Source organism: Colius striatus, chromosome 4 (genome assembly GCF_028858725.1).
Source record: "Colius striatus isolate bColStr4 chromosome 4, bColStr4.1.hap1, whole genome shotgun sequence".
Classification (NCBI taxonomy): Eukaryota; Metazoa; Chordata; class Aves; order Coliiformes; family Coliidae; genus Colius; species Colius striatus.
This window is the reverse complement of record NC_084762.1, coordinates 80527285-80553790: the sequence shown is the minus strand read 5'-3', so window position 1 is coordinate 80553790 and position 26506 is coordinate 80527285. Positions and strand designations below refer to the sequence as shown.

The following is a 26506-nucleotide window of genomic DNA, read 5'->3' as shown; positions in this document are numbered from 1 at the left end:
TTATTTCCCCCTACCAGTGGCTTAATTACAAATCTGGGGCAAAAAGAATTCCAAAATTATAATATTTTTGTGGAGTGAAGAAAGCATAGGAGTATCTGTAAATCCTTGTGAGCTTATGGGAAGCTTTAAATACAAATATAAAAAAATATTACAGGCAATATGTACAAAATGATCAAAGGAAAAACATGATTAAGAGTTGCTAACTTATTTTCAGATCAAACTGTATCTAGAATAGGGAAAGTTTCATTATGATATCTTTTATTTATTACTCATTACTCATTCTAAACTTTCTCTAATAGTACAAATTTTTTTTTCTGTCAGCAATGTTGACTAAGCCACAGGGTGATTCCTGGACAATTTTCTTTTTTTCCCCCTATATTAAACTAAGTTACATGTTTTATGCAAGAGATTTTATTAACCTCAAAGTTATAACATTGATGGATTTTTATATTGCTACAATTATCATTACAATAGCAAATGTGACTTTTTCTTTAGGTTGCTGTCAATCCATTTTTTCTTTTAAAAGATTTTTCAAATAATTGGTTGTGATGGCTCTGAAAGATATTTGATTTATTTCAGTGAAGAAGGTTCTGTAGTTATTTGTAGAATAGCTAAAGCTCTCTAATGGTCTGGAGCTAGGAGTCTAACTGGAAGAGGATAATTTCATCTTCATGACTCTACTAGTTTAAATCAAGAATGGCAGGTAGTTGGGCTTGCCAGTTAGCTTGCTAAATGTTGCAAAATGTAGTTCTCTGTTCTTTCTCTGTTTCTTGCACTCTTCATCTAACTCTTTCAAAAATGTTCTCTGTTTTGACTATATCCTACTAGTATGAAAGCACATCATATAGGTGATCTCTATTTTCTTTTTTTTTTCCTAATGATATTTTCATCAACAACAGTTGCATTCTGCTGCTACAGTTGTGTATACCATAATGGAAAAATTATAAAATATATTGTTTCTGGAAGAAAAAAAACCCATCATTTGTTGTTTAAATTCCCTAGATAGAGCTCTTCTAAAGTCCACTATATTATAATTATCCAAGACCATGAATTTTTTTTTTGTCATTTGTTCTCAGTAGAAATATTGAAATATAGAAAATATAGAAACATTTTTTTCTGCTACCACAAAGTATTTGTCATCTTTGAGATAGGAATACTCAATACTGCTATATCCTCTGGAATAGGTACTCCAACTTTAAACTTTTTAAAAGGTATAGTTAGGACAGAATGCAACTGCCTGGGAATTAAAGGCTGTTTCATGCAGAGATTACATTAAGTGAATGTTGTTGATGTGTAATGGTTACCTATTGGCCTGCAAGAGAAACCAACTGGCAGCCAGTACTTGTCAAAGAGCTTAAACTAGCTGCCATCTGGCAGAAATGAGAGGAAGCTGGTGAAAGTCATTCTCAGTGAGAAATCTTGAAGCAGTTCCTGACATCAGAAATTTAGTTCTCAGCTTGGTTCCATAGTGTCTGTAGCTGAAGATAAGCAAGGTATAGATGTAACATGGAATAATTCTTCAGAGTGGAATATGGTCATGTCTTTTCCTAAGTATTTATCATATATGAGTTAATAATTATATTAATTTTATGTTAGTATATATGTATATTTATATTAAGGAATATACTAACATTTATTAATTCATATCTCAATTTAACTAAAGGACTGTAGTTTTTATAAGCTTGGCAATAGATGACAAAAAGATTTAGAGCGTATACTGAATATTCCTAAATACAGATAAAACTTGCCGTTAATCGCTTAAATGTCTTTAAAGAGTCCGAAAAGCCTCACAGCCTCATTGTCAGAGCTCCACAGCTCTGCCTCTGTTAAAGGCTCTCAGAGTCCCCAGGAAAATATTACTTTTTTGAGTGGGAATATTCACAGAGCTTTCAGTTTGCTGAAGCTTTAGTTTGATCTGTAGTTCCCTGTTCCAATATTGGAGGAAACTGTTTTACCATGGGATGTGGTTTCCATGGCTACCTATACAGAAAGTAGATATTCAATACCTATTCAGTGATTGGGTAAAATTAAATGACAAATAAATGTTCAAGTTTACTTAATTTTTTTTTTAAATAATAAGCTTAACAAGAAACCATTTTTTAATGTTGAGGATTTGTATTTTTGTATTTCTTGAGAAAACAAGTGCAAGGCTCTGTTTTAAGAATCTATAATTGTTCCATGTATTTTCAAATTAAAACATAAACATAATTTTTTAATGAAAACATAAATTATAACCATGTCAGTCACACAATGAGGTTCACTGTGCGGCACCACCTACAATTCATAGATCTTTTCAGAATTTGGCCTGTAATTCCACAGACAGTCCTATTCCACATCAAGCCATGAAATTATATACATTTCTAGTATGATTAAGCCTTTTTTCAACAATGTGTGCTTGCATACAGTCCCATACAGTCAGTGTCTACAGTATAAGGTAGAGGGCAGGAGCATTTCATGTGTGCAGGTCTTTGAGAAGCTTAAGGTATGTGTGACAATGATAGAGATATTATAAATGTATTTTGAAGATGATTGTTAAAGAAATGATTGTTTTAATTTACATTCTGTCTGTACAAGAGAAAGATTGAGCATAAAACTCCACTTTACAACATGGCTTTTCATGCATGCATACATGTCATTGCTCACATTGTCATTTTATGTCATTGCACACATCTAGCTTAGTGTTATATTTTTTAATATGTTTTACAACATTTTCTGTTTGATATGAAATTAGACTCTAAAATATTGGAATCCATTGTGTGTCAGGGAATAACATAGTCTGATATCAGGATTTACCATAACTGACTGTATTTTCTGAGTCAGTTATTCAAAATTCAACTTCTGACAATAATCAGTACTTTGTACTGCAGAAGAAGGCATTTACTTAGTTATGATACACTATAGACCTAAGGATTCTTTAGGTAATAGATTTAAAGTAAAAAGATCAATTTAAGAGCTTATTCTTAATCGTCAGATTTATCCTGCCTAATAAGAGCTTGTTAGTGTCTAACATTTAGATTGCTCTTGAAATTTCTTTCATGTATTTGGTGGGGAGTGAGGTGGTACAATTTGTTAACTGTACTTTCAAATGTACAGAATTGTAAACATACCAAATCTTATATTTCTATGAAGGATGAAGAAGTAAGAATTTATCATTCCAAAAATCTATCTTTTGAAACCTTTAGTCATACAGAAATATTGACTGTGGGGTAGATGGCAGAAAACAGGAGAGAATGGGAGATTGATAAGACAGTTTGGTACACTCTCTGATTGCTCTCTACAGGAGGATTTTCAGATTGATGTGATTTGCGGCAGAGGTAGACTATGGATATTTAGACATTAATAAAATAAGTTGTATAACCTGAAATGTCAACTTCAAGCTACTGATCAAACCCATTTTATGGCCATTTTGAACAGCTAGAGAAAGTACTGTAAACTGAAACAGACTAAAGAGTGACTATCCAGTCTTTCTTTGAATTCCTATTAAATGTTTCTGTATACCACCTGTGTTTAACAAAATAAATATAAAATTTGGAGTAACTGCTTGATGGAGTTCAAGTAAGTGCTGGTTTTGTGTATTTTAATAAATGATATGTTCTATTTCTGTGTCTTTTCTCACAGCAAAGTTTTGTGGTGACCCTGGAGTACCTGCTCAAGGGAAAAGAGAAGGCAAGAGCTTTATCTATCAGTCAGAAGTCTCTTTCAGCTGCAATCCTCCTTTTATTTTGGTTGGCTCCAGTACCAGAATTTGTCAAGCAGATGGCACGTGGAGTGGTTCTTCTCCTCGATGTATAGGTAAAGTTGTACCCATATTATTGAAATTTCTTGAAATGCTTATGATTCCTTTTTAACTAAGTCATTCCACAAGTTTTGAATTATACTGATGTTATTCTATATTCTCTTAAAAGAAAGTAACTTTATTTTTGTTCGTCTCATTACCTTTTTGCATGTTGTGATACACGCATGTATTTCATTAAGATACTGTAATTTGTTTTCTCTTTATTGTAATTATTTTTTTTTTAGAACCTACCCGCACAGCATGTGAAAATCCAGGAGTCCCGAGGCACGGGTCACAAAACAACACATTTGGATACCAGGTAGAACATACTTTTTTTATTAACTTGCATATTAGAATATTTTTTATACGATCTCAAAGTCTAGAAACTTCTGAGTAGAGGCCCAGAAACCACTCATACCTTGTAAGAGCTGATTACTGGATTGTTTTTGTGTTTCCTTATTCCTACTGCTGGATTTCATTGTTTTTGTGTCCCTGTTCGCAATGCGCTATGTGAAATCCTGGTGATAAGTTCTATGTGGTTTCACTTTGAAGATGTTCAGGATCTCTCCACCAATATATATTTCCTCTCTCCTTAGAAATCTGTATAGTGTGTAGCAAACTGCTGGGTTTTTTTTGTGGGGTTTTTTTTTCTCCTCCTGAGAGTAATTCTGTTGTTGTATTTGTCAGTGATGTGAGCACAAATGAACCACAGGGTCATAGAGGCTAGTTGGTGCCTCTCGAGCTTCTAGTCCAAGCTCTCTTCTAAAGCAGAGTCAGCTAGAACATACTGATCAGAGCTGTGTCCAGGTGACGTTGAATATTTCCAGGGATAGGGACTCCATAGTTGCTCTGGGCAACCTATTCCAAGCTGGTTTTTCGAATGGTTTTTTAAACATTCTTTTAAAATAAATTAATATTTTTCTATTTGTGCCTGTTTCCTATTATCCTGGATATGGACAACACTGAAATAAAAATGTCTCTGTTGCCTTTTCCATCCACAGTAAGTTTTAATACACATTGATAAGATTCCCCTTGAGCCTTTTCTTTTGCAGGCTGAACAATTCCAGCTCTTGCAACCTCTCCCTGAATTTCAGATGTTCTAGTTCCCTAATCATCTCTGGACTCATTGCAGTATATCCATATATCTCTTGCATTAGTGAGCCCAGCACCAGACCCGACATCCACTTGTGTTTCACCAGGACTGAGCAGAGAGGAAGAATCACCTCTCTCCACATCCTGGCAATGCTCTGCCTGATGCAGTGCAGGAGGCTGTTGGCCATTTTTTTTCTACAAGAGTGTGTTGTGGTGAATGATGTTTGCATATGCTTCTTTTGAAAACAGAATGGTGAAAATGCTTCTGAATTTCTGATTTTTGTGAATCACACAAAACAGTGATGTCAGTGAGACATTTTCATGGCTGAATGGTGTACAGATAAAATATTTGCCCTTGTAATTTACTTGGAGTCTGATAAGGCAGCTGCAAATAAACAAAGATAGAGTCTGAGCTATGCTGCTGCATCTGTGTGTGGTGTCAGGGCTGTGAGCTCCAGACATGTGAAGAGGACTAGGCAGAAAAGTATGCTCGCAGCTCTTGATTGTATGTAGTGCCTGTCTAGTAGCAAGAGTTAAATAAAAACTGCAGATTGCAAAAAATGAAAGAAAGGGCAGATTGAAATATGAACAGATTACAACATGAAATTTATTTTTTAAATCAAAGGCTGTAGATAAAAAATTACCATTTTATGGCAAAAAATGTATATCTTGTCATTTTGGTTGCCTCTGTGCAGTAGTCCTCCTGCTTAGCAATCTGTACGTTTTCAGATTGTGCTAGATCATGATCATATGCAAGTGGTAACGTAATTGTCTCAATTTTCTCCAGGGAATGGAGTGCTGTTTTGTGCCAATATAGCCCAAGGACTACCCCTGCATATTCTAACTTCCTTTGAGTATAATACAATATTATGCTAGAGGGCAACCACTTATTCAACTGTGTAAGAGATGAATCATTGCAATGACCATTTTCTACAATTTTATTGTCACAGTTTCTCTGGCATATTAATGAGCTATCACTGAAGAAGCCAATGCAGACTTTCTCATTTGTGGTGTAGTTGTAATTGTAAATTAAAGAATCACTCACAGCTAGCATGAAACTGTCAAAATATCAGGCAGAACATGAACTGATAAACAGTTTCTAAAACAAGTGCTGACAGAATTTACAACCTTGATCCCACAGTTGTAAGGTTAGTGCCTAGGAGATTTAAACTGTATGAGTTACAGCCTTGTTACCCAGCCAGCAACTTATCCTCATGTTCACATAGTAAATTTGGGTTTGTATAGTAACTAAATGTCTGTGTGCTATTTCTGGTTACTCTGAAAATGACTACTTAGTTAATACAGAACAAGGTAAGAGTATCATTCATACAGATGAAGATGAGTTTAGTTATTTACTGGGTGGTAAAGACAGTGAAAATTATCAGTTCTAGATGTGTTATTGTCTGTAGATCCTGGAAAGAATTATTACATTGCCATATATTCAATATTTACTTAAACCACAAACATATAAATGAAGGAATGTGACAAAAATGAATTTTACTTCCATCCATAGCAGAAAGGTAAAGAGTGATTCTAAATTATATGAAAATTCTGAAGGTGAGATTGCTCTGATTTTCTTTTGCCTGATAGATCTGTTGTCTACCATTTTTAATGATAGATCAGAAGGGCTTATGCAAAATTAAGCAAACTGTTTTGCACTAGGCAAATGCGTAACAAGAAGTTCTTAGTCTTGAACATATAAGATGGTTTTCTGACTCTAGCCCAGGGCATTTTGTTCTTTTCTCACTTGGGGGTTTGCCGAAGTTTTTTGTTTGATTGGTTTTGGGTTTAGGTTTTTGTTTGGTTTGCTTTGCTTTTGTGGTTTTTTTTAAAGTCTCTTAAATATATCACATTTCAGGTATATACAGTTCAGGCATATACAATACAACTCCAGGCTTGACTAAAAGGCATATCAAAGCCTGGCCTTCTGGAATCCATGCTAACAAAAGCAGAAATATCACTACCTCACTTTTGAATGACGTTTTGACTGTTACATAGGAGCTTTGTAACAAAGATGTAACAGAATTTTGTATTATTTTTATTGCTCAGTTTTGAATTCAGCAGGCAGAAGCAGATCAGGTTCTTGTGGATTCAAATAACATCAGAATACCAGTTTAATGCTACTTAGGTGTCAGGCAGGGTATGTAAATGAGTAGCATCACCTGCTTTAATTGTTATGAATATGTACTTCTTGGATGTCTGCCTTTCATCTGGGTATTTTTTATTTGACTAATCTACCTTAAGGATGTGTTACAGTGAAGACAATACATTGTTAAAACCTAGTGAATACTGACTTAATCTCTGATCTGTAAAATAAGTTAATACTTGGAAAGAAGCTGTGATTTTGCAGTACTTCTTATGTATGTTGCTAGTGACATAGGTCATTCCTTATAGCACTTTCACCATAACCTGTTTTAACACAAGATACTACTTAACTGAAAAAACAGTTTAGACCTACTTAGACCAATCAGTCATATATGTAAGATCTATTACTACTTATGAGTTTCTGACATATGTTTTTGTAGAAATTCAAGAATATTACTCCTACACTAAAATCTGAAGGGAGACAAAGGGCAGAATAGATTTAGAAAGGAAATTAACCACATTATAGTAGGGGTAGACCCACGTTAGCTCTTGAATTCTATGTTATGAAATGCCATATGAAACTTAATCTACAGATGTGAAGCAACCTTGAAAATAATCTCCTGTGAATGTAATGCTTATGAAAATTTTAGTGTTGATTGTACAATGAAATTCGAAGAGAAGTTCTGTACTACCACAGCATAGCTGTCTCATTAGCACAGTTGGTATAATCATTGCATCAATGAAAATGTAATTTAAGCCTTATCAGACACCAGGTAATTCTCCTGGTTCCTTCTGCTTCTTGGGATCCTGAAGTCTGCAGCTTCAGTCTAGTGTCAGTGGGGAGATGTTGGTATTAGAATCTGGAGTGCTTCACTGACAGTGATTTTTTTGTTGTTTTGATTTGGGTTTTTTTTTTGTCTCTGTTATCCTTGATTCAACTGAGGTTATTTATAATGTTTCTAACACATTTTTACACCACTCACACTGCAGCCTCATGTTACATTTCAGGCTACCGAACATTTAATATATGTTACATATTAGTTCTTTTTTACCCTCAAACCTTATTCTTTCCCTGCCTGCATCTCTTTTAAGTTACAATGGGTGAGTTGTTCACAGCAAGGGGGTCTCCAGTGCCAAGCTTGTGTTCGATCTTATCATATCCATACCTGTAGTCTTCTTCACAGTGTGCTATGTCTCTGTCTCTCAAGACCTTTGCTGTCATTCACATGCCACACCTATATTTTTCTATACCATCTCATTCTGCACATAATCCCTTCCTGTTACTAGTATGGATATAAAGATGTTGTACTAAACAAAGATAAAGGAAAACATAAAAATTAGTCATAGACCTCTGAGCACAAGAAAATTTGATTTTACAGCTAAATCAACTTCAAAAAAAATGCACACCAATAAAACTCTGGACAGCTCGGTACACTTGGCAGACATAAGAACCCTATCAAGCCTTTGCCGTCATGTCTTACAAACTCAGTAGCCGGTTGCTAGTAGTGGCAATATGGTATTACTGGACTACCAAACTACAGGCACAGCAAAGGTTTAATGCATTGTATTTTCATTCACTTAAGATGCTAAAATGTAGTAATGAGAAATAACTGACATTCCCTCAGCCTCTCAATCCTTTGGCATGAATTGTTGGGGATATAGAAACCTGTGAGAGTATGTTTATGTCCTGTTGTAAACTGAAAAGTAACAAAAAATTGATTGTAGAATGACTCATGAAAGTTAGAAATATATTCTTATAAGGAATGTAGAAAATAAGAACTTATTATTATTTTAATTATTAAACATTATTATAGTAATATTTTTTGTGGGAAAGTGTATCTGGACTGCTATCCTAATTATTATGTATATATTTGTTAATTTTCTTCTCAGATTGCTATTTCTCCTGTTACATAATAGAAAATATATGATTCTTAGCAAAAGGAAAAGGTAGTGATGTTGATTTTGGGAATATACAAACCGTTACTGACTCTATGGAAAAAGCAGTTACAGAACAGAGATGATCAAACATGATACAAGGAAATCTTTCTGTTCAGGATTGGATGCAAACGCTGTTGCACAAAGAACAGTTCTTCCTTAAAAACCAGAGAGCAGAGTTAACAAAGACATTTCAGCTGTTTTCCCAGCTCTCCTTACCAGTGCTTCCATTCAAGCCGCATAACCCAAAAGTGGAACAAAGCGGAACATCTCGAGAGTGGGAACGTTGTGAGCTGTAGCGGGCTGTGTCCTAGCGCCACCTGGCGCCTCTGGCGCAACAGCGGTGCAGAACAGACTTCCTGAAAAGGCCGCCTTACAGTACCGCTTAGCTTTTCATTTGTAACACTTACATATTGCTTGTAAGGTTGTTGGGACTTTTGAATGTTTTTAGGAGCAAGGAGCTTCATTATTTACTTATTCACTATCTTGTATAGCACAGCAGCAATTCTAAGAGCATCATCACTTTGGCTGCTATTGTGGTTTTGATGCTACTTTTAGAGCTTACGTATATAAATGTTATGTTTCCCCAGCTAGGATAATACAGATGACATCCATTATTTTTAGGGGAAATAAAGAAAACAGTTTCACAATTAGTTACAGTCTTGGATACAAAAGTTGGTATTGCAACAATTGGTTGCAATATCAGCAATAGTTTGACTTCATTTTTGTTTGCTGTGGAATTTTTAGCAGGGAGAGGGATGGTGTTTGGCAGTTGTTTTGGTTTTTTTTTTAAATTGTCAAATGCTATTAACTCAACCTTTTTACTCACATGGCAACTTGAGCCATTCCTTAACTCAGTTAAATATTTCTAGTACTGAAGAACTAGTTTGATGTTTAGGCAGACAAGCTTCAGTGAAGCCATAAGGCAGGCAGAGCTGCACTGAAGATGGGCAGACAGTGTGTGTGGGGGGAATTATATGAGTGTCTTGGTTCTGCTCTTCAGATGACCAGTTTTCCTTCTGTATATCTGTCCAGAAGAAGACTCAGTTCATAAAGAACTGATCCAAAGTCATAGATTAGCTAAAAAGGAGAAAAAAGTTACAGAAAATTGGAAAAAAAAAAAAAAAACCAACCAGAACACCTCATTCCTTTTTTCAGTGTTAGCCATTGAGTCCTGTAGGTCTGAAGACTTTTCAACTCACAAAGTATGAGCTTTCTGTTAAGGTTATTCTGTTATTCTTGAATAGACTTAGAATATACTAATTTTTGCTTTTTTTTTTTTTTAATCTATTTACCTTTTAGTCCTCTAGAGATTCTATATAATGACAAATTTATTTTGGATAACATCTTACTAAAAAAGTAGTTGAAAATGTCAAGATTGTAGTTATCTGATTAGTTCAGTATTGCCCATATTTAAGTGGTGTTGTGCTAATATAATAACGTTTTGAGAACTATTGAACTCTGAAAAGAAGATACTTTTTTTTAAAAAGAAAAAAAAGTACATAAAATATTAATTGAAAATAAGTGAGGTATTGTAACTAAACAGAAAAAGCCATGCAGTAGCTATTTCCTGGAGTTGCTATTGACTGTTACAGTTTGAATCTCTAACTTGTTTATCCTTTAGAATTAGATATAGAAGTAGCCAATTAACCTCTTTACCTCACTGATTTACATGATGTTCAGCTACTCCACATCACAAAACAATTATATTTTTCCTTGAATATTTTATATTCAGGAAGATTGCAAGAACAACTTTGAATGGATAAAGTGGAAAGAACATCAAGTTGCTATTCAGATATATATTAATAAAATACGTTTAACAGTTACTCTCAGTTGGTTGGATTTCTTTTGTTGTGAGAAAGAGTGAATGAAAGGGTCCTGGTTCTAAAAACAGTGTTGAAGTATTGTCTTCAGTGAAATATTGTCTTCAGTATAATCTGTATTAATAGCTAAAGATTAAATAGATTAGATTTTATTTCAATAATTGTGAATGGAGATTGCCTCAATAGAGCCAGATTACCAAACTAAATAAATATTTTATAAGACTGATACTGGTTGTATGTTGTTGGTGGTTGTTTTAACTAAGCTCTGTACCATACAAAAAAAAAAAGTATTTTTGTTCGGTGTAACTTCTAAGACTTTTAGTGCTAACCACTTTATGCTTAGTGAAAGTTATTTAGTGTACTTTCTTCAAAATCTTTTAAAACTAATTACATAGTCCAGTGAGCACAGTAAAGAGGAAAAAAAAAGGTGTTGAATTTTAAATCACCTACTGTGTTGATGAGCTACTATCTATAGTTCATGGGTTATTATTAAATTTTATTCTGATGAGAAGCTTGAGCTGAAATGGAATAGTACTATAAAGTTTCAAGTGACAATTTGTAGCAGTAAAATGCCGTTTCCTAGGACTAAACTATTGTGAAAGAGTTCATATTTTAGCTTTGAGCATCAATTTGCAGCAAGTGTTAGACTTTTAAAGAAAATAATGAAAAAAAAAACCAAAACCAAAACTGGAGTAATAAATGTGCCATCAAATAGAGTTCCGAGTTTTCAACTTCTTGTTTAAATATGAATTGATAAATTAATACAGGTCACTGCAGAACAGTAGATGTGATCTTCACCTTAATATTTGAGTTAATCTTTCATAGCATGTAATAAACTACTCTCTGAATGATCTACTTGTAATCTAATTTCCCTGCTTTTGATGGAAGCTGAGAATTATTTGCATTTTCATCAAGGTCACTATTGACTGGACATGCTGAACAAGTTATTCTGTGCTATGTTTGTGCAGAGACTGTTATTGTCTAAAGAGTTCTATTTTCCTTTTTACACAACATACACCCATAATAGGAATAATTACAAAAATAATTTCAGAAGAATTGCTATTGTAACTTGTCATGCATTAGCATTCCAGTTTCTATTACATGCATGGTATAAAGAATGATTCTTTTTACCTCTTGTCATAAAAAAACCAAATTAAAGTGTTATAGGAACATTATAGTGTCTGAAGCATAAGACTGTTGTTGACAAGGCTTGGTATGTTCTACTGATTTCTCATCATTTGTGAATCTATCTAGCATTCCGTAGAGGAGTCTAGTTCAGCAAAAGTCCGGCAGAATCTATTAACCATTTCAGGTCTATGATTTCCCTGGTTTGATGAAAGATTGCATAACTGGCTCCTCCTTTGTTCAGACCTAGGAAGCCCCAGTAAGCTTTGATTCCATACTCACAGTGTCTTTACTGTTCCAGGCCCAAAGCAACACACTAGAGAGACAACAGAAGATGTGGTTTTGATTCTCTTCCATGGAGAATTTTAATTTGAGGGAGGGTAATTTTAATGAGAATTTAACACTTTTTTATTTCATATCAAAATACTCTGTGAAGTTGCTTTACTTTCTACAGAAATAATACAATTTGTCAAGCCTGTACTATGTGAAGGAGTTTGCTATCAATTTTGGAAAACTATCTAGACCAACTGGTATTTCCTCATAACAATATTACTATGTTTTCCACTTTTAAACAGGTAGGGAATGTTGTTCAATTTCAGTGTAAAAAAGGTCACCTTCTCCATGGCTCAACAACACGAACTTGCCTCCCTGATCTTACATGGAGCGGAATCCAGCCAGAATGTATACGTAAGTAAATTGACAGGTTTTTAATGTATTGGTTTTTTTAAAAAAAAAATCTAAGCTATTAATAACTGTTAAAAACTTAGTTTGTATAGTTTTATTAACTTAATATAAATTTGCACTACCAGCTTACAGCAGCTATAAAGGTGGTTGTGAGTGATTCTTTCCTACAATAGTCTACAGAATTAAAAAAAAAAGACACAAACAAAACTCCAAAAACAGAGTAATGAGAATGTGACAACTCTTCATCCAGGGAGATACTGAAAATAGTAAAATTCTGTTTAAGAGAGTGCAATCCTTCCAGTGAAGAGAGGAGATGTTGAGAACAGGACATATAGGAAAGCCCTGCACAACCCTACTTTTACTGATGCAAATAGTTAAAATCAGTTCTAGAAAACAGATTGAGTTGTTTCCCAACTAAGAAGTCAACGTATTTTTAGAAAGAGGAAAAAAAGGTTAGTAATTGGAAATTTTTTAATCTGAAATGAAGCAAATATTCTTACTTAGACACTGGAAGTAGCATTTCATTTCTTAGATCTTTTACACTTCAGTAAATAGTTTTAATTTACTGAAGGTATAATGTCATGGTTGATCTTTCTAGTTTTTGATCTAGCCAGCTGTATCACCTTGTAAGATCTGACTTTACAGAATCACTTCAGCGTATGGAGAACTTTTCCACATTAGTGTTTCAATTGGTACTAGCCCTCCCCTTAAGCAACCAGTAAATCAGTAGTACGGTGTGTTGAAAGATGAGCTTTCCTCTTGGAGACATGCAGGTTTTGAGATAACACAAGACTCAGATTCTCGTGGTTTATATAAGAAAATTGGCATGAAATTTGGAATGGTATTTTTTTTCTGCCTGATATTTAAAGTTTGATTAAATTGCAATTTCTCCTTGACTTTTCAAAGTGTTTTCCAAGTAACTTTTTTATTTACTGTTATTTAATGCTACATAGATATCCTAAGTTATGTAAGTAACCATCCATTTTTGCTTTTAACTGTAATAAGATTTGTACTATTTATTTTCACATATGCAGACAATAAATTGTGTTTGTGCAAGTACATTTAACTTGGCTCTTGGTACCTTGACACTGAAAGATCCATTTTCAAGAGTCTTTACAGGCCCAGGACAGTAATTTATAGACTATATAGCATTTTTAAAATGAATTAAAAATAATGTTATATTTATTGATACTTTTAGTTATCTGTCAGAATGGATATAGATGATTTTTGCAGAAATATATTTACTATTTTGACTAAAAGATATTGTATCTTTTTTTCGTAGCTCACAGTTGTAAACAACCAGAAACACCAAGTCATGCTAATGTTGCAGGAATGGATCTTCCCTCACTTGGTTATACATTGATTTACACTTGTCAGCCAGGCTTCTTCCTGGCAGGAGGATCAGAGCATAGAGCCTGTAGGTCTGATGGCACATGGACTGGGAAAGTTCCAGTTTGTGAAGGTAATCTCTTTTGTTTCCCATTACATCTTCTATATATCATATTTCAGTGAGTTTCTTTACTTACAGTATAAGGTAAGGCAGAATGACAGGAGAACTAGGAAGACTATCTAAGAGGATAACCAATCCTTTTCAATTGCGTTTAAAGGGACACATGTTTCCATGTACTTGTCTTTCATTTCTGTGCTTAGAAATATCAGTTCCAGATCTTATTCTGTAGGCCAAATACTTGGGTAAAAACAGCTTTTAGACTTCTGACTGAGTCAGTGTGGACTACATTCTCGTAAGCTCAGTGGAGTAAGGATGATCAGTGGTTTTGCACATACCTACTAATGTTAGATCTAGAAAATTTTACTTACAGAGGCTATGTCAACTTTAAGACAGCTGTGATAGTTGTAATGCTACTATGATGCAGTAGTAATTACAGAGACATCATGGCTTGACACACAGATGGAACACTGCAATGGTTGTCTACATACCCTTCAGAACTAATAGGCAAGGAAGGGGAGGTGATGGGGTAGCCCTGTATGTTGGGGATATTTTGAAGGTCTAGAACTTAAAGACAGTGATGATAGGGTTGAGTGTTTATGGATAAGAATGAAAGGAAAAGCCAACAAGACGGATGTCACGGTGGGAGTCTGTTATAGATCACCCAATTGGGATGAAGAGGCAGATGAAATATTCTATGATCAGCTGTGAGAAGTCTTACTATTGCTCTCCCTTGTTCAATTTTTCACATATCTATTGAAAAGATAATACAGCAGAGAGGAGTAGACTAGGAGGTTTCTGGGGGATGTGGAAAATAACTTCCTCATGCAACTTGTGAAAGAGCCAACTAGGGAAGAATTTCAGGGTGATGTGACTGTTGGAGGTCATCTAGGGCAAATGACAGACTTTAGATTCTAGAAGTAAGGAGGATGTCAGAAAAACTACTGCTGTAGACTTTCAGATTACAAACTTTGGTTTTGAGCCTGGTAGACACATTTCTTTTGGAGGCAATCCTGAAGAGCAAATGTGTCAGAAAAGCTGGACATTCTTAAAAAATGAAATCTTAAAAGTGCAGGAGTTGACTTTCCCCAGATGCTGGAAGATGAGCCAGCAAGGAGGAAAACCAGCCTGGCAGAACAGAGAACTTTGTCTGGAGTCAGAAAAAAAGGAGAATCTATCACCATTGGAAGAAGGGGCAGGCCACTTTGGAGTTCTATGAGTATGTTGTGAGATTTGACACTGTGTCCTGTAACATCCTCATAGGAAAGCTCAGGAAGTGTGGATTGGATGAGTAGATGGTGAGATGGATGGAGAACTGGCTGAATGACAGAGCCCAGAGGGTGATGACCAATGGCACAGAGACAAATGAGACCTGTGGCCAATGAGGTTCCACCGGGATCAGTTCTGGGGCTGGTCTTGTTCAACATCTTCATAAACAACCTGGATGAAGTTACAGAGTATAACCTCATCAAGTTCTCTGATGACACCAAACTGGGGGAACTGGCTGATTCCTCAGAAGGCTGTGCTGCCATTCAGTAAGATCTCAACCAGCTTGAGAGTTGGGCAGAGAGGAACCTCATGAGGTTCAACGAGGACAAGTGCAGAGTCTTGCATCTGGGGAGGAACAACCCCATGCACCAGTATAGGCTGGGGATTGACCTGGTGGAGAGCAGCTCTGCAGAGAAACCTTGGGATTCTGGTGTACCACAACCCTAAACGTTATTCTCAAGAGAAATACTCCCAGTGCTTCTTGATAATGTTTCCTTTTTATGTAGAAAAATACTCCACTCAGTGAGAAGGAAGATGTTTTTTACACTGAATCACACATATTGTCTGTTTTTCTTTTAAGTATTGATCAGAGAGAAAAGGCCTGCATTTAAAGCCTAGATCCAAAACACAAAATATTGAAATAACCATTGGAGCAAGGAATGGAACCTAGTGCTGCAAGAGGGTATGCTACGCTAGAAGACAGAATTATGTGTCTTTATAGCTCAGTGAATACAAACTAGTTCCTGAAAAAATAAAATACCTTCAGCTGTGGGAAATGACAGTGTCCCATTGCATTTAGTTTATTGTCTTCAGTGGTGGGAGAGTTCCTGATATAAGCAGAGAAGAAATTAAATTCTCAAACTTCCAGTGCTCAGATCACTTCAGCGGTTGGAGGTAATGTGGGTAGCCTCATTTGTTTCTTTCTTTTTGTTGCTATTCTTTAAAGAAACAGTGACCTTCTCTGTTGTTAAAAGATTAAACATTTATCTTTGGGCTTTCAGTCTTTAACACGAGGCGTCTTATTCTGTACTGCTGAAGATAATTAAGTCCTGAAGAGAAACATGATTTAAAATACCCTTGTTATGTGTCTCTTCACTCTTTACATTACTCCCAGTCAAAACAGTATTCACAGTGCTGTTTTGTGTGGTTCAATATTTAAATGACAGAAATTGGCTTAGATACATTAGAAGATGTATCACATATTAGGTGCATAGTCCATGACTTTCAATTCTGAAATACAGATTCCAAAGTGAAGGCCTTGTTTGAGTAAAGCAAATTACTTGGTAACATCCAAATGACTGAGTGGAGAAAATATGGCAATGGAAGAAGTTAGTGGCCGTGCACTCCTGTGGTACGAAACCTTGATACTGACTGAAATTTCATTCATTTTTGAGTTTGAAAAATCATCATACATCCTTTATACTAAATAAATTCCATTATGGAAATTACTGTATAGTTTCTGAGTAATATATTTGCTACATTCATCTTCTTATAATTCTGTTTTTTTCTAACAGCTGGTTCCAAAATACTAGTGAAGGATCCACGACCAGCTTTGGGAACACCAAGTCCCAAATTAAGTGGTAAGTATTTCTATATATGTACAGTTATCAATAATTGTTTTAGAAAAGGTGAGAATGGATTTAGTGAGATTGCACTGAATGACAGAGTGAATAAAGGGTGTTAGCTTAGGCATTACAATAACAGAAGAAAAGCAAAGCATCATTAATTAAATTATTCCCTAATGTTTAAGTCCATCTAGACTATATGGTAATAGTCACATTCATATATAATTTCTAATACAAGAGGTCTATTGGTTGCACTAAAATTGCTGTGTTCTCTTTCAGATCTTATGCAATTTACCTATTCAGAAACTATATTGCTCACCAAGAAAGCAGTTAAAGACATGTTGTTTCATAGTTCTTTTCAGAGTCTTGCACTTCTTTTATGTATTGCTGCTTTAAATTGCTTTACTTAAATACTTCAGTATTAGCTAATTTCAGCCTATAGAAGTTAGTCTTTCTAACTGACTGAGGTCATCTCCAGTTTTAACTTCTGTACTGTAGAAGAATATTCCTGGATGTCATGACTAGATCCAAGAAAAACCTTTATCTGTCCAGTGTAGAGACTTTTTGAACAGAGAAATCTCCTTAACTAAAATTAGCCTTTGTTTATAGGGTTTACCAAAAACAAATGAAGAATTTTAAATTATTGCTTAGCATAGGGAGCTTTGGAGGCTTTTCCAGGGCTTGTGTTTTTTTGTTTTTATAGGTTGTACACTACTTTAAAACTATGTCAATGATGTACTGAAATATAGTAATCATTTTTTTTTTTATTCAGAAGCTTTTAGTACAACCCAAATGAATTGTAAATAAAGTACATAAGGATCAGTTTTCCTGAAAGTAGGAAAATAGACTTCAGGCAGTTCATGAATCAACACCATCAGTCTGTTTCCACCATGTAGTTTGATTACTTCAGTTTGCAGGCACAATATCTAGCTGTTTTGGTTTTGTGTTCACTTCTGAAAAACAAAAAAAAAATCATATATACATATGCATAAATAAAAAACTGGAAAAGCTCTTTTACCTTCCATGGGGAAGACAGCCTGTCTCTGTGACCTGTATAATAAATGATGAAGGAAGTCTTAGGTATTCCAGTGTGCCTCAGTCTTGAAAGCAGGTAGTATTATTCTGTGTTTATCTGACAGGAGATGCCAATGGACACATGAACTGAGAATGTTAAGATCAGTATGAATGACTCCAAATATTATGAAAGTGCAGATTTTGTGGAATCATATAATTCTTTAGATCAGAAAAGATCCTTAAGATCATTGAGTCCAGACACTAAACTAGCACTTCCACATCCATGCATCTTTTAGATACCTCCAGATTTGATGACTCAACCACTTGCCCTGGAAAACCTTGATAACCATTTTGGCGCAGAATTTTTTCCTTGTATCTAAATTAGATATTGATTCTCCTGGAAACTTGAAGCTATTTCTTCTCATCCTATTGCTTGTTACCATATCCCTAAGCACTTTATATAGTTTTGAGAGACTCAACTACCTCCCTGGGCAGCCTGTTCCAGTGTCTACATTGAAAAAAATTCTTCCTAATATCCAATCTAAATCTCACGTGTTGCAACTTGAGACCATTTTCTCTTGTCCTGTCACTCATTATTTGGAAGACCTATCCTCACCTTGCTGCAGTGTCCTTTCAGGTAGTTGTAGAGGATGATCATGTCTTCTCTCAACCTCATGTCCTCCAGACTAAACAACCCCAGCTCCCTTAGCCACTCCTTATAAGATTTGTTTTCTGGACCCTTCACCAGCTTCGTTGCCCTTCTCTGAACATGATCCAGCACATGAATATCTTTCTTGTAGAGAGGGGCCCAAAACTGAACACAGCACTTGAGGTGCTGCCTCAGCAGTGAAGTGTGCAAGGGAACAATCACTTCCTTAGCCTGCTGGTCACACATTTTTGATACAAGCCAGAATGCCATTGGCCTTCTTGGCCACCTGAGCACTCTGCTGCGTCATATTCAGCTGTCTGTCGATGAACACTCCCAGGTCCTTTTCTGCAGGACAGCTTTCCAGCTACTCTACCTCAAGCCTGTAGCATTGCATGAGGTGGTTGTGGTCCAAGTGCAGAATCTGGCACTTGGCCTCAATAAACCTCATACAATTGCCCTTGGCCTGTCAATCAGCAATCATACTGAGGGTGCACTGGATCCTCTCATCCAGATCATTGATAAAGATATTAAACAAAACAGGGCCCAAGCTTGAGCCCTGGGGAACACCATTGGTGACTGACCACCAGCTAGATTTAACTCCATTAACACCACCACTCTTTGGACTCAGTCATTCAGCTATTTTTCTTACCCAGCAAAGAGTGTACCCAGCCGTGCCTTGAGCAACCATTTTCTGCAGGAGAATGCTGTGGGAAACAGTGTGAAAGATTATGTTAAACTACAGGCAAACAACTTCCACAGCTTTTCCCTTATCCACCAAGCCAACCATTTTGTCGAGGAAGGAGATCAGGTTGGTCAAGCAGAACCACTGGACTATTTTAAATAGTTATTAGGTGTTATAGGGCTAAGTTTCATACATTTCCTTTGGAAAATGTAGTAAATCCATCCTAAGTGATCTTCAATTTTAAATTTAAAATGGTATTTTATGTTAGTATTTAAGATTTGCATGTATCTGTTTCTACTGGATAGGTAAGTTGGGTTTTTTAACCATACTGCTGCTGCAATAGCAGTACTTCAGCTACTCATTTTACAATTGGATAATGATAACTATTAAATGTAAAGGTATAAATCTAGTGTATTTATTCTCTCTGCAGACAATATCTTTTTAATTTTAAATTAGGGAATTTTTTTTATCCTCGTGGTAAACTCAGGTTTTTAAGCACTTGAAGACAAGGAAAAATTTCTTACATAATTTTTTCATTAGACAAAGAGATTAGGTAATAAAGAAGATACTTCTTTCAATGTCATTTAAATATGCTTTTAAGTATTTGGATAAATATATCAATATTTATTTCTGCCAAATTTAATCTTAACTGTATATACTTGACTATCTGTTCTGGTGTAGTGAAAAACTGTGCAGTGAGAGGAATCTGATCTTTTGGTTAAAACTGTTAAATTAGATTTTGTGAAGTTGTTTTAATGTTAATACATGTCCATATTTGAACATATGAAGATACAGTTATGGTTGCGTTATTCAGTAGACATAATTTTTTTCATAAATGTTAATATCAGGTTTCTATACTTTATATGTGAAGATTATGCCTATTAGACTTTAAAATATAGTGCAGTAGAGAAAATGCTCATATATTTCATATATTTTTTTTTTGCTGAATGCTTGACTTCCTAAGTACTAAATATTGCAAAATGTATTGAAACATGTTTGATGTTTGTATAGTTCCTGATGATGTATTTGCCCAAAATTATATATGGAAAGGATCTTACAATTACAAAAGCAAGAAACAGCCCATGACTTTGACAGTCACCAGTTTCAATGCAACTTCAGGAAGAGTAAATGCAACACTTACAAACAGCAATATGGAATTGCTGCTATCAGGTATGAAATAAGAAGAACTTAATTCCGTTTATTTTTTTCTGCCTTATATACATTGATTCCTTGTAACTTTATGCATAATACACAAACTCTTAACATCTATAAACTTTCTTACCTTATTTTTTCAATCAAATTCAGTTGGTTTTCACTGGTAGGGACTTTTCTACCTTTTCATTCTCTCCTCTTTTACAATTTCCCAGATTTTTAATATATTTGGAGTTAATAGCCAGTGCTAATTCTCATGCTTTTCCTTAAATATTATAAATAAACTTGAATTACTATTCCTGAGATATTCTTAAACATAATATTTTTCTACAATAGCCTTTTAATGACTGATACACAATGTGATGAGATTGATATGTGTTGACCAAGTATGACAGAGGTACTTAATGAACTTAGAGAGCACAGAGAGTTTACACTTGTTAGATTAGCTGATATAGTTGAAAAAAGTAGCTGTTCTTCATGCTGTGGTTTCAGAAGCTTGATTGCAATCTTGGTTTATGATATTGCACCATCCCTGCCACATAGCACTGTTGCCATGGTTATGTTGGCATAATATGCACAGTACTCTATGCTGTGAATGTTCATTAGAAACTACAGATATGGCTTGACAAGCAAGCAAACAAAAACATTGAAAAAATGTTTGGGTTTATCTTTTTTGTTTATTTTTTCAAACCCTGTCATTCTCTTCCCTGAGACATCTCAACCACACAGATAATGAGCCTGTCACACCACAGGAGTGGCAGGCTATATTACACAGGGGTGTGAATAAGCAAGTAAGACATACCACAAATGAATGCTACTACTCTAAATTTAGTTTCTTGAAACTTCACCCTCTGTCCACAGCAGTTTTTGCAAGGACTCAAGAAGCCTTAAAATCACAGTTATGTATAGACTAAACATGGCCAGTTTTAATCTTGTACAGAAGTGACAAAACATTAAACTGGGGAGAAAGTTCAGCCCATATGTTTCTCAAAAATATAATGAGCCAAAGCGTTCATGTTTCTAGTGAGTTCTTAGTTTCTAGTATCAAGTGGAGTGCTCTTTTTTTGTCACTATGTTAGTCTGTTGAAGATATTTTGTAGGTATGCTTTGAAGTCAGATTTGAGAGCCCATTGATGCACTGAATGTTTCAAAATATTTTGTGACTACTAACCATCTTTGTCTTGACTGTCTGTGTGAACTTAATCTGTCAAATGATATTTGTTTAATTTAGCTCATGTAATTTCTATGAGGATATTAGATGTACTTGGTATAGTATTGCTTAATTTTAGAACTAGTAAAAGTACAAGATGTGTTTTCTCACCCAAACAACCTCATCTTCCTCCTCCAAATAAAAGATTCCCTCAATTGGACACAGAAAGCATTACAAATGCTGATTTTTCTCTCTCCCTACGGGCATTGCATATGTCACCGGGTAATTAGAATTGTTTTCTTTTCCTATTCTGCAAATAGAAACCTGACATTCTGTATACTGAAAGAGTATAGGGCCAGGGAAGTAGGCTGTATCAAAAGCGACATTTAGATGCCAGAAAGCTGAAATCTCCTATACTCAACTTGTAGATTTCTGAAATTAAAAATAGTTCACTACCCATGTAGTACTTACTGTTTTGTATTCCATCATTTGTTGCAGATTTTTTACTTCTTTTTATTTTGACACTTGTTCTTGCTGTAATTATAGTACACATAGGTTAGAAATGGGCATAGTCTTTTGATTAGGTTCGCATGAGTGAAAATAGCAATGCTATTATAGGGATTACGAAAAGAGAAAGGTACACTGGGAAACCTGTTGCAAGATCTGAAGAAGCACATCAGTTTTTCACAGAGAAAGGTTTGAAATCCACCATTGTAAATTAGGTAACACTGGTACTTTTGCCTGTGGGATAATTTTTATCTATGCTCTTTTTTCAGTGAAGGTACATGCCCATGTACACACACTACAGCCCTCAGCCTCATGCAAGTATTTCCCAAACTACATTTGTAAGATACATCAATGACAGTTGTAATTGATTTTCTTTTTTTCTGAACTTCAAAATGATTTCTAGATGCACTTTCCAAACCCTTGAAGTGACAAAACACTGTATTGTAATGATAACACAGTCCTGAAGACAAGAGAATAAACCCTGTCTTACCAAGGTTCATTCATTAGTGCTCAGTGAGTTAGCAGATGCTCCATGAACTTTTCTAACCTGGGTCCTTCCCATGGGGTGCAGTTCTTCATGAACTGCTCCAGCATGCATCCTTTCCACATGTTTTCCCACAAGATTCTGTTCTTCAAGAACAGACTCTTCCAGTGAGGGTTCCCCATGGAGTCCCAAGTCCTGCCAGCAAACCTGCTCAGTGTGAGCTCCTCTCTTCATGGGACAAAAAGGGTCCTATCAGGAACCTGCTCTAATGCATTCTTCCCACAGGGTCACAGCCTCTTTCAGTTACATCCACCTGCCTCAGCATGGGGTCATCCATGGTCTTGGGATGAGTATCTGCTCCATCATAGAACTCTGTGTACTGCAAGTGGACAACCTGTCTCACCATGGTCTTCACTGTGGGCTGTAGGGTAATTTCTGCTCCAGTGCCTGGAGTACCTCCTTTTCCTCTTTTTTCCCTAACTTTGGCATCTACAGAGTTGTATCTCTCCTCTGTCTGCTACTGGTGTTCCACAGGTGCTTTTTTCCCTCTTCTTAAATATGTTATCCCAGAGGCATTACCACCATTACTGAACATCAGTAAGTGTATCTTGGAGTCAATTGGCATTGGGTCTATCTGACATGGGGAAGCTTCTGGAATTTTGTCTTAAAATCCACCCTGAGGCCTTTTACTACCAAAACCTTATCTTGTAAATGCAATATGGAGAAACAATACCTTCTCCTGTGTTTCAATGATGTCTTCAATTCTTGTTCACATCATGGAATATGGATGAAGATAGAAAAGGGAAATAACCAAAATGAAGGATGCTGCTGTGTTACTGGTGTTTTTAGTTAATAAAATGAGATCTAGTTTAGTTTATGTGTAGCTACCACACACTACCTAGAAGTATTTGAGGTAATCCATTTTTTCAGTCAGCAAAAATTTTTTAAAAGCTGAGAGACGTGAAAGCCAGTGTTGAAGTGCAGCTCATTTACATTGTGAAGTCTGTTCTGTGATGTTTTGAGTCAATAAATTGGTTAATTTAAATCTCAGTTTAGTAGAATTTTCTGGTGGTGGAACTGAGGTCTTTTATGGTGTTTTTTTTCTTGGTTTTGGTTTTAATTTTATTACTGTTAAAGTTTTAGTCATCATTAGCTTTTGTCCACGTAAAGTGCGGTATAATCTTTTGCAATTTTAAAATTGAAGACTTCATATAAAAATGAACAGTAATTTCAGTACTCTGGCAGAATGGAAGTCATACTAGGAAGGTCTTCTCTTTAAAATCTGAAGTTTTAAACCACTAATTAATAACAATTGTTAAAAATGTGGAGGGAAAATGTCTTGACTGTATTTTCACTGTGCACCATTGTCTTTATAATGAAACATTAAATCACTAAGTATAGCATACTATTTTATTTTAATTATCCAAATTAGCAAATAATGGAATTTGAATTCCAAACATTTCTTCAGCAGGAAAGAAAACTACTCATTCGATGTCTACAAGTAAATAAGGTTATATAGAAGTCTTATTGTCTGAAAGAAACTGTGTTGCAATATTGGTTGATGAACAATTCCATTTTTTTGAGATATTTTCCAAGTTAAAAATTTTTCATTTCACACCTACTTCTGGGGGGGGGGGAGGAACAAAAGCAAACAAAAAAATATATGGATGTTTGTATTACCACTTTCTTCCCCTGATGACTACATTACAAATGTTAAAAGTGGCAGTGTGAGTTTCAGATAAACTGCGTGATTTAGAACACTATTTTCCATCTCAAATCAGATTACTCTTGGTCTTTGTTCTATATAAGTCTTGTTATCATAACGGTTAAGTAACAGCTGTGTCTATAGTTTCCCTTCTGTCCTCTTTACAGGCTAAGTTAAAATCAGTTTCTATTGAAGTCCTGTGGTAGTTGAAAAATTTTCACAAAAGGATGCAACTTGATAAACTAAAATGTTGCTCAAAATGCTACTTATTCTTCCTGCTTTCCCTTTTTAAAGCAGGAAATTAAATGCTTATTCATAAAAACAAAATTATTTCTCAACGCAATTCTAAATTTGTTAAACTATATTCTACAGGGGTGTATAAAAGCCAGGAAGCTCGTCTGATGCTACATATATATCTCATTAAAGCACCCTCCCATACATCTGTGAGCAAGTTGAAAGAGGAAAAATGGGCTATGGATGGTTTTGTAAGTATATTTTTCTGCTGCAAAAGAGATTTGTTTGTTTGTTTGAAATTATGTTGATGTTCTACACTCAAAAATACTGAGACATATTGAAAAGAATCTTCTAAGCAATGCTGATTTATTAATTAAATGAAAATTCTGTTGTAAATGATGAGAACAATTTGAGGGAAATTATGGATGTAGCCATTCCGTGTAGGTACAATCATAATGCATGCTAACACAGAAGATTTTCTCGTACTTCTCTTGATTTTATCTCAATATATTGAGATTTTTTTATCATAATATATCATAGATGTGTAATAATATATAATATTGTTATAATAATATTTTATCATTAGGCTAGCAGTCATATTTTCCTTTTGGTTGTATTTTTAGAAAAAGCTGAACTCTTAGGTATGGAGGAAACAAAATATATTGCTCCAATGAACCATTAAGACACTTGGAGCTTCTGGGGCTGAGCTTCTTTAAAAGGGAGAAAAAGAGAGGACATAACTGAGAAGATGAGAGGTGATGGAGATGGGTAAAAAGAGCCAACAGCCCAGGTGTTTGGGATGTGTTTAAACCATGAAGAAGAAATCTTTTCAGAGAGCAGGCTGGAAAAAACAAACATATCACAGAAATAGTCACATAATCACAGGATCTTAAGAGTTGGAAAGGACCTTGAAATATCATCCAGTCCAACCCCCCTGCGAAAGCAGGACCACCTAGAGTAGGTCACACTGGAACTCGTCCAGGTGGGTTTGGAATGTTTCCACAGGAGACTCAACACCCCCTCTGGGCAGCCTGTTCCAGTGTTCATAATGCTAGGGCTGTAAAAAGCTGAGTGTTTTGGGGGCCTGAAACATTTTATTTGCCAGAAAAGAAAGTAGATTTTTCAGAAAAAATAGGGCCTAAAGTAATTTGAAGATGGTGGACACTCATACATTCCTCTTACACTCATTTTTCAAGGAATCTGCCTGTTTTGCTGGTAAAGTACTACAGGGACATCAATATGGATGCACCTGATGAAGTGTACTCTGAAGTGTACACATAAATTTATGTTTGTATAACTTGTGCACTAGTTCAAAAATAATTTTTTAAAAGGTGTAAAACCAAAGCCAAAAAAAAAGAAAACCAACCACAACAAAAATCCCAAAACAAAATAAACAAATTGCTTAAACAATAAGTATACTGGTAAAAGCAAGAACTCCCGAGGTTTCTACAAACTTTAGGCTTCATGAGCATGCTCCTAAGATGAAAAATTGTGATAAAAGCAAGAAATTTACTTTCAGACTTCTAAATGAACAGAGATTCACAGTACAGTCCCTACATTCCATATGCTATTTATCTACTGGTTTTATTTGACTAGTTTTGTTGGTTTGGTTGTTTTGTTTTTTGGGTTTTTTTTAGTCTTGGACTAGCTCAAAGAAATTACTTTACCTCAAAGTAAGAAATTCACTTGAGAAATACACCTTTCTTTGGTGAAAACATAGCTTCAGGTCATTCCTGAAGACCTACTGTTGGAAGAGGGAAGCTTGAGGGAAAATCTTGAAGGACGCTGTCTCAAGACCACTGAAATTAAACTTAGTAACTATCCTAGGAAGAAAGTACCTGTAAATTTTTATATAATATGTTATTGTAGAATGTATTACTCTAAGAAGGGAGATATTTATAGGATTACAACATTTTCCTCTTGACTATGAGTCTTTTTAGTTTATACTAGTGTATTTTGCTCTTCTGCCAAGACCTCAATTCAATTTTTTTCTGGTCTACAGCTTAAGTAATTATTGGGATAAACAAATAATAACTGGAATAAATACTGAGAAAGAACAAAGAAACTAACTGTTTTATGAATGTAAGGTCTTTTTTTTTTTCTTTTTATTTACCTTTGAAGTTATTAAA

General features: G+C 35.2%; 1 protein-coding gene across 3 annotated transcripts in view; it reads left to right on the top strand.

Annotated features, from left to right (window-relative positions):
* The window catches only part of CSMD3 (CUB and Sushi multiple domains 3), a 611954-nt gene that overhangs the window by 581713 nt on the left and 3735 nt on the right, over positions 1-26506 (top strand). For all 3 annotated transcript variants that reach the window (XM_061994596.1, XM_061994595.1, XM_061994594.1), the window contains 7 exons: positions 3619-3792; positions 4021-4094; positions 12411-12522; positions 13802-13981; positions 16750-16815; positions 20157-20315; positions 24516-24628. In XM_061994596.1, coding sequence (XP_061850580.1) covers positions 3619-3792; positions 4021-4094; positions 12411-12522; positions 13802-13981; positions 16750-16815; positions 20157-20315; positions 24516-24628 — 878 coding nt within the window. The remainder of the gene's footprint in view (positions 1-3618; positions 3793-4020; positions 4095-12410; positions 12523-13801; positions 13982-16749; positions 16816-20156; positions 20316-24515; positions 24629-26506) is intronic.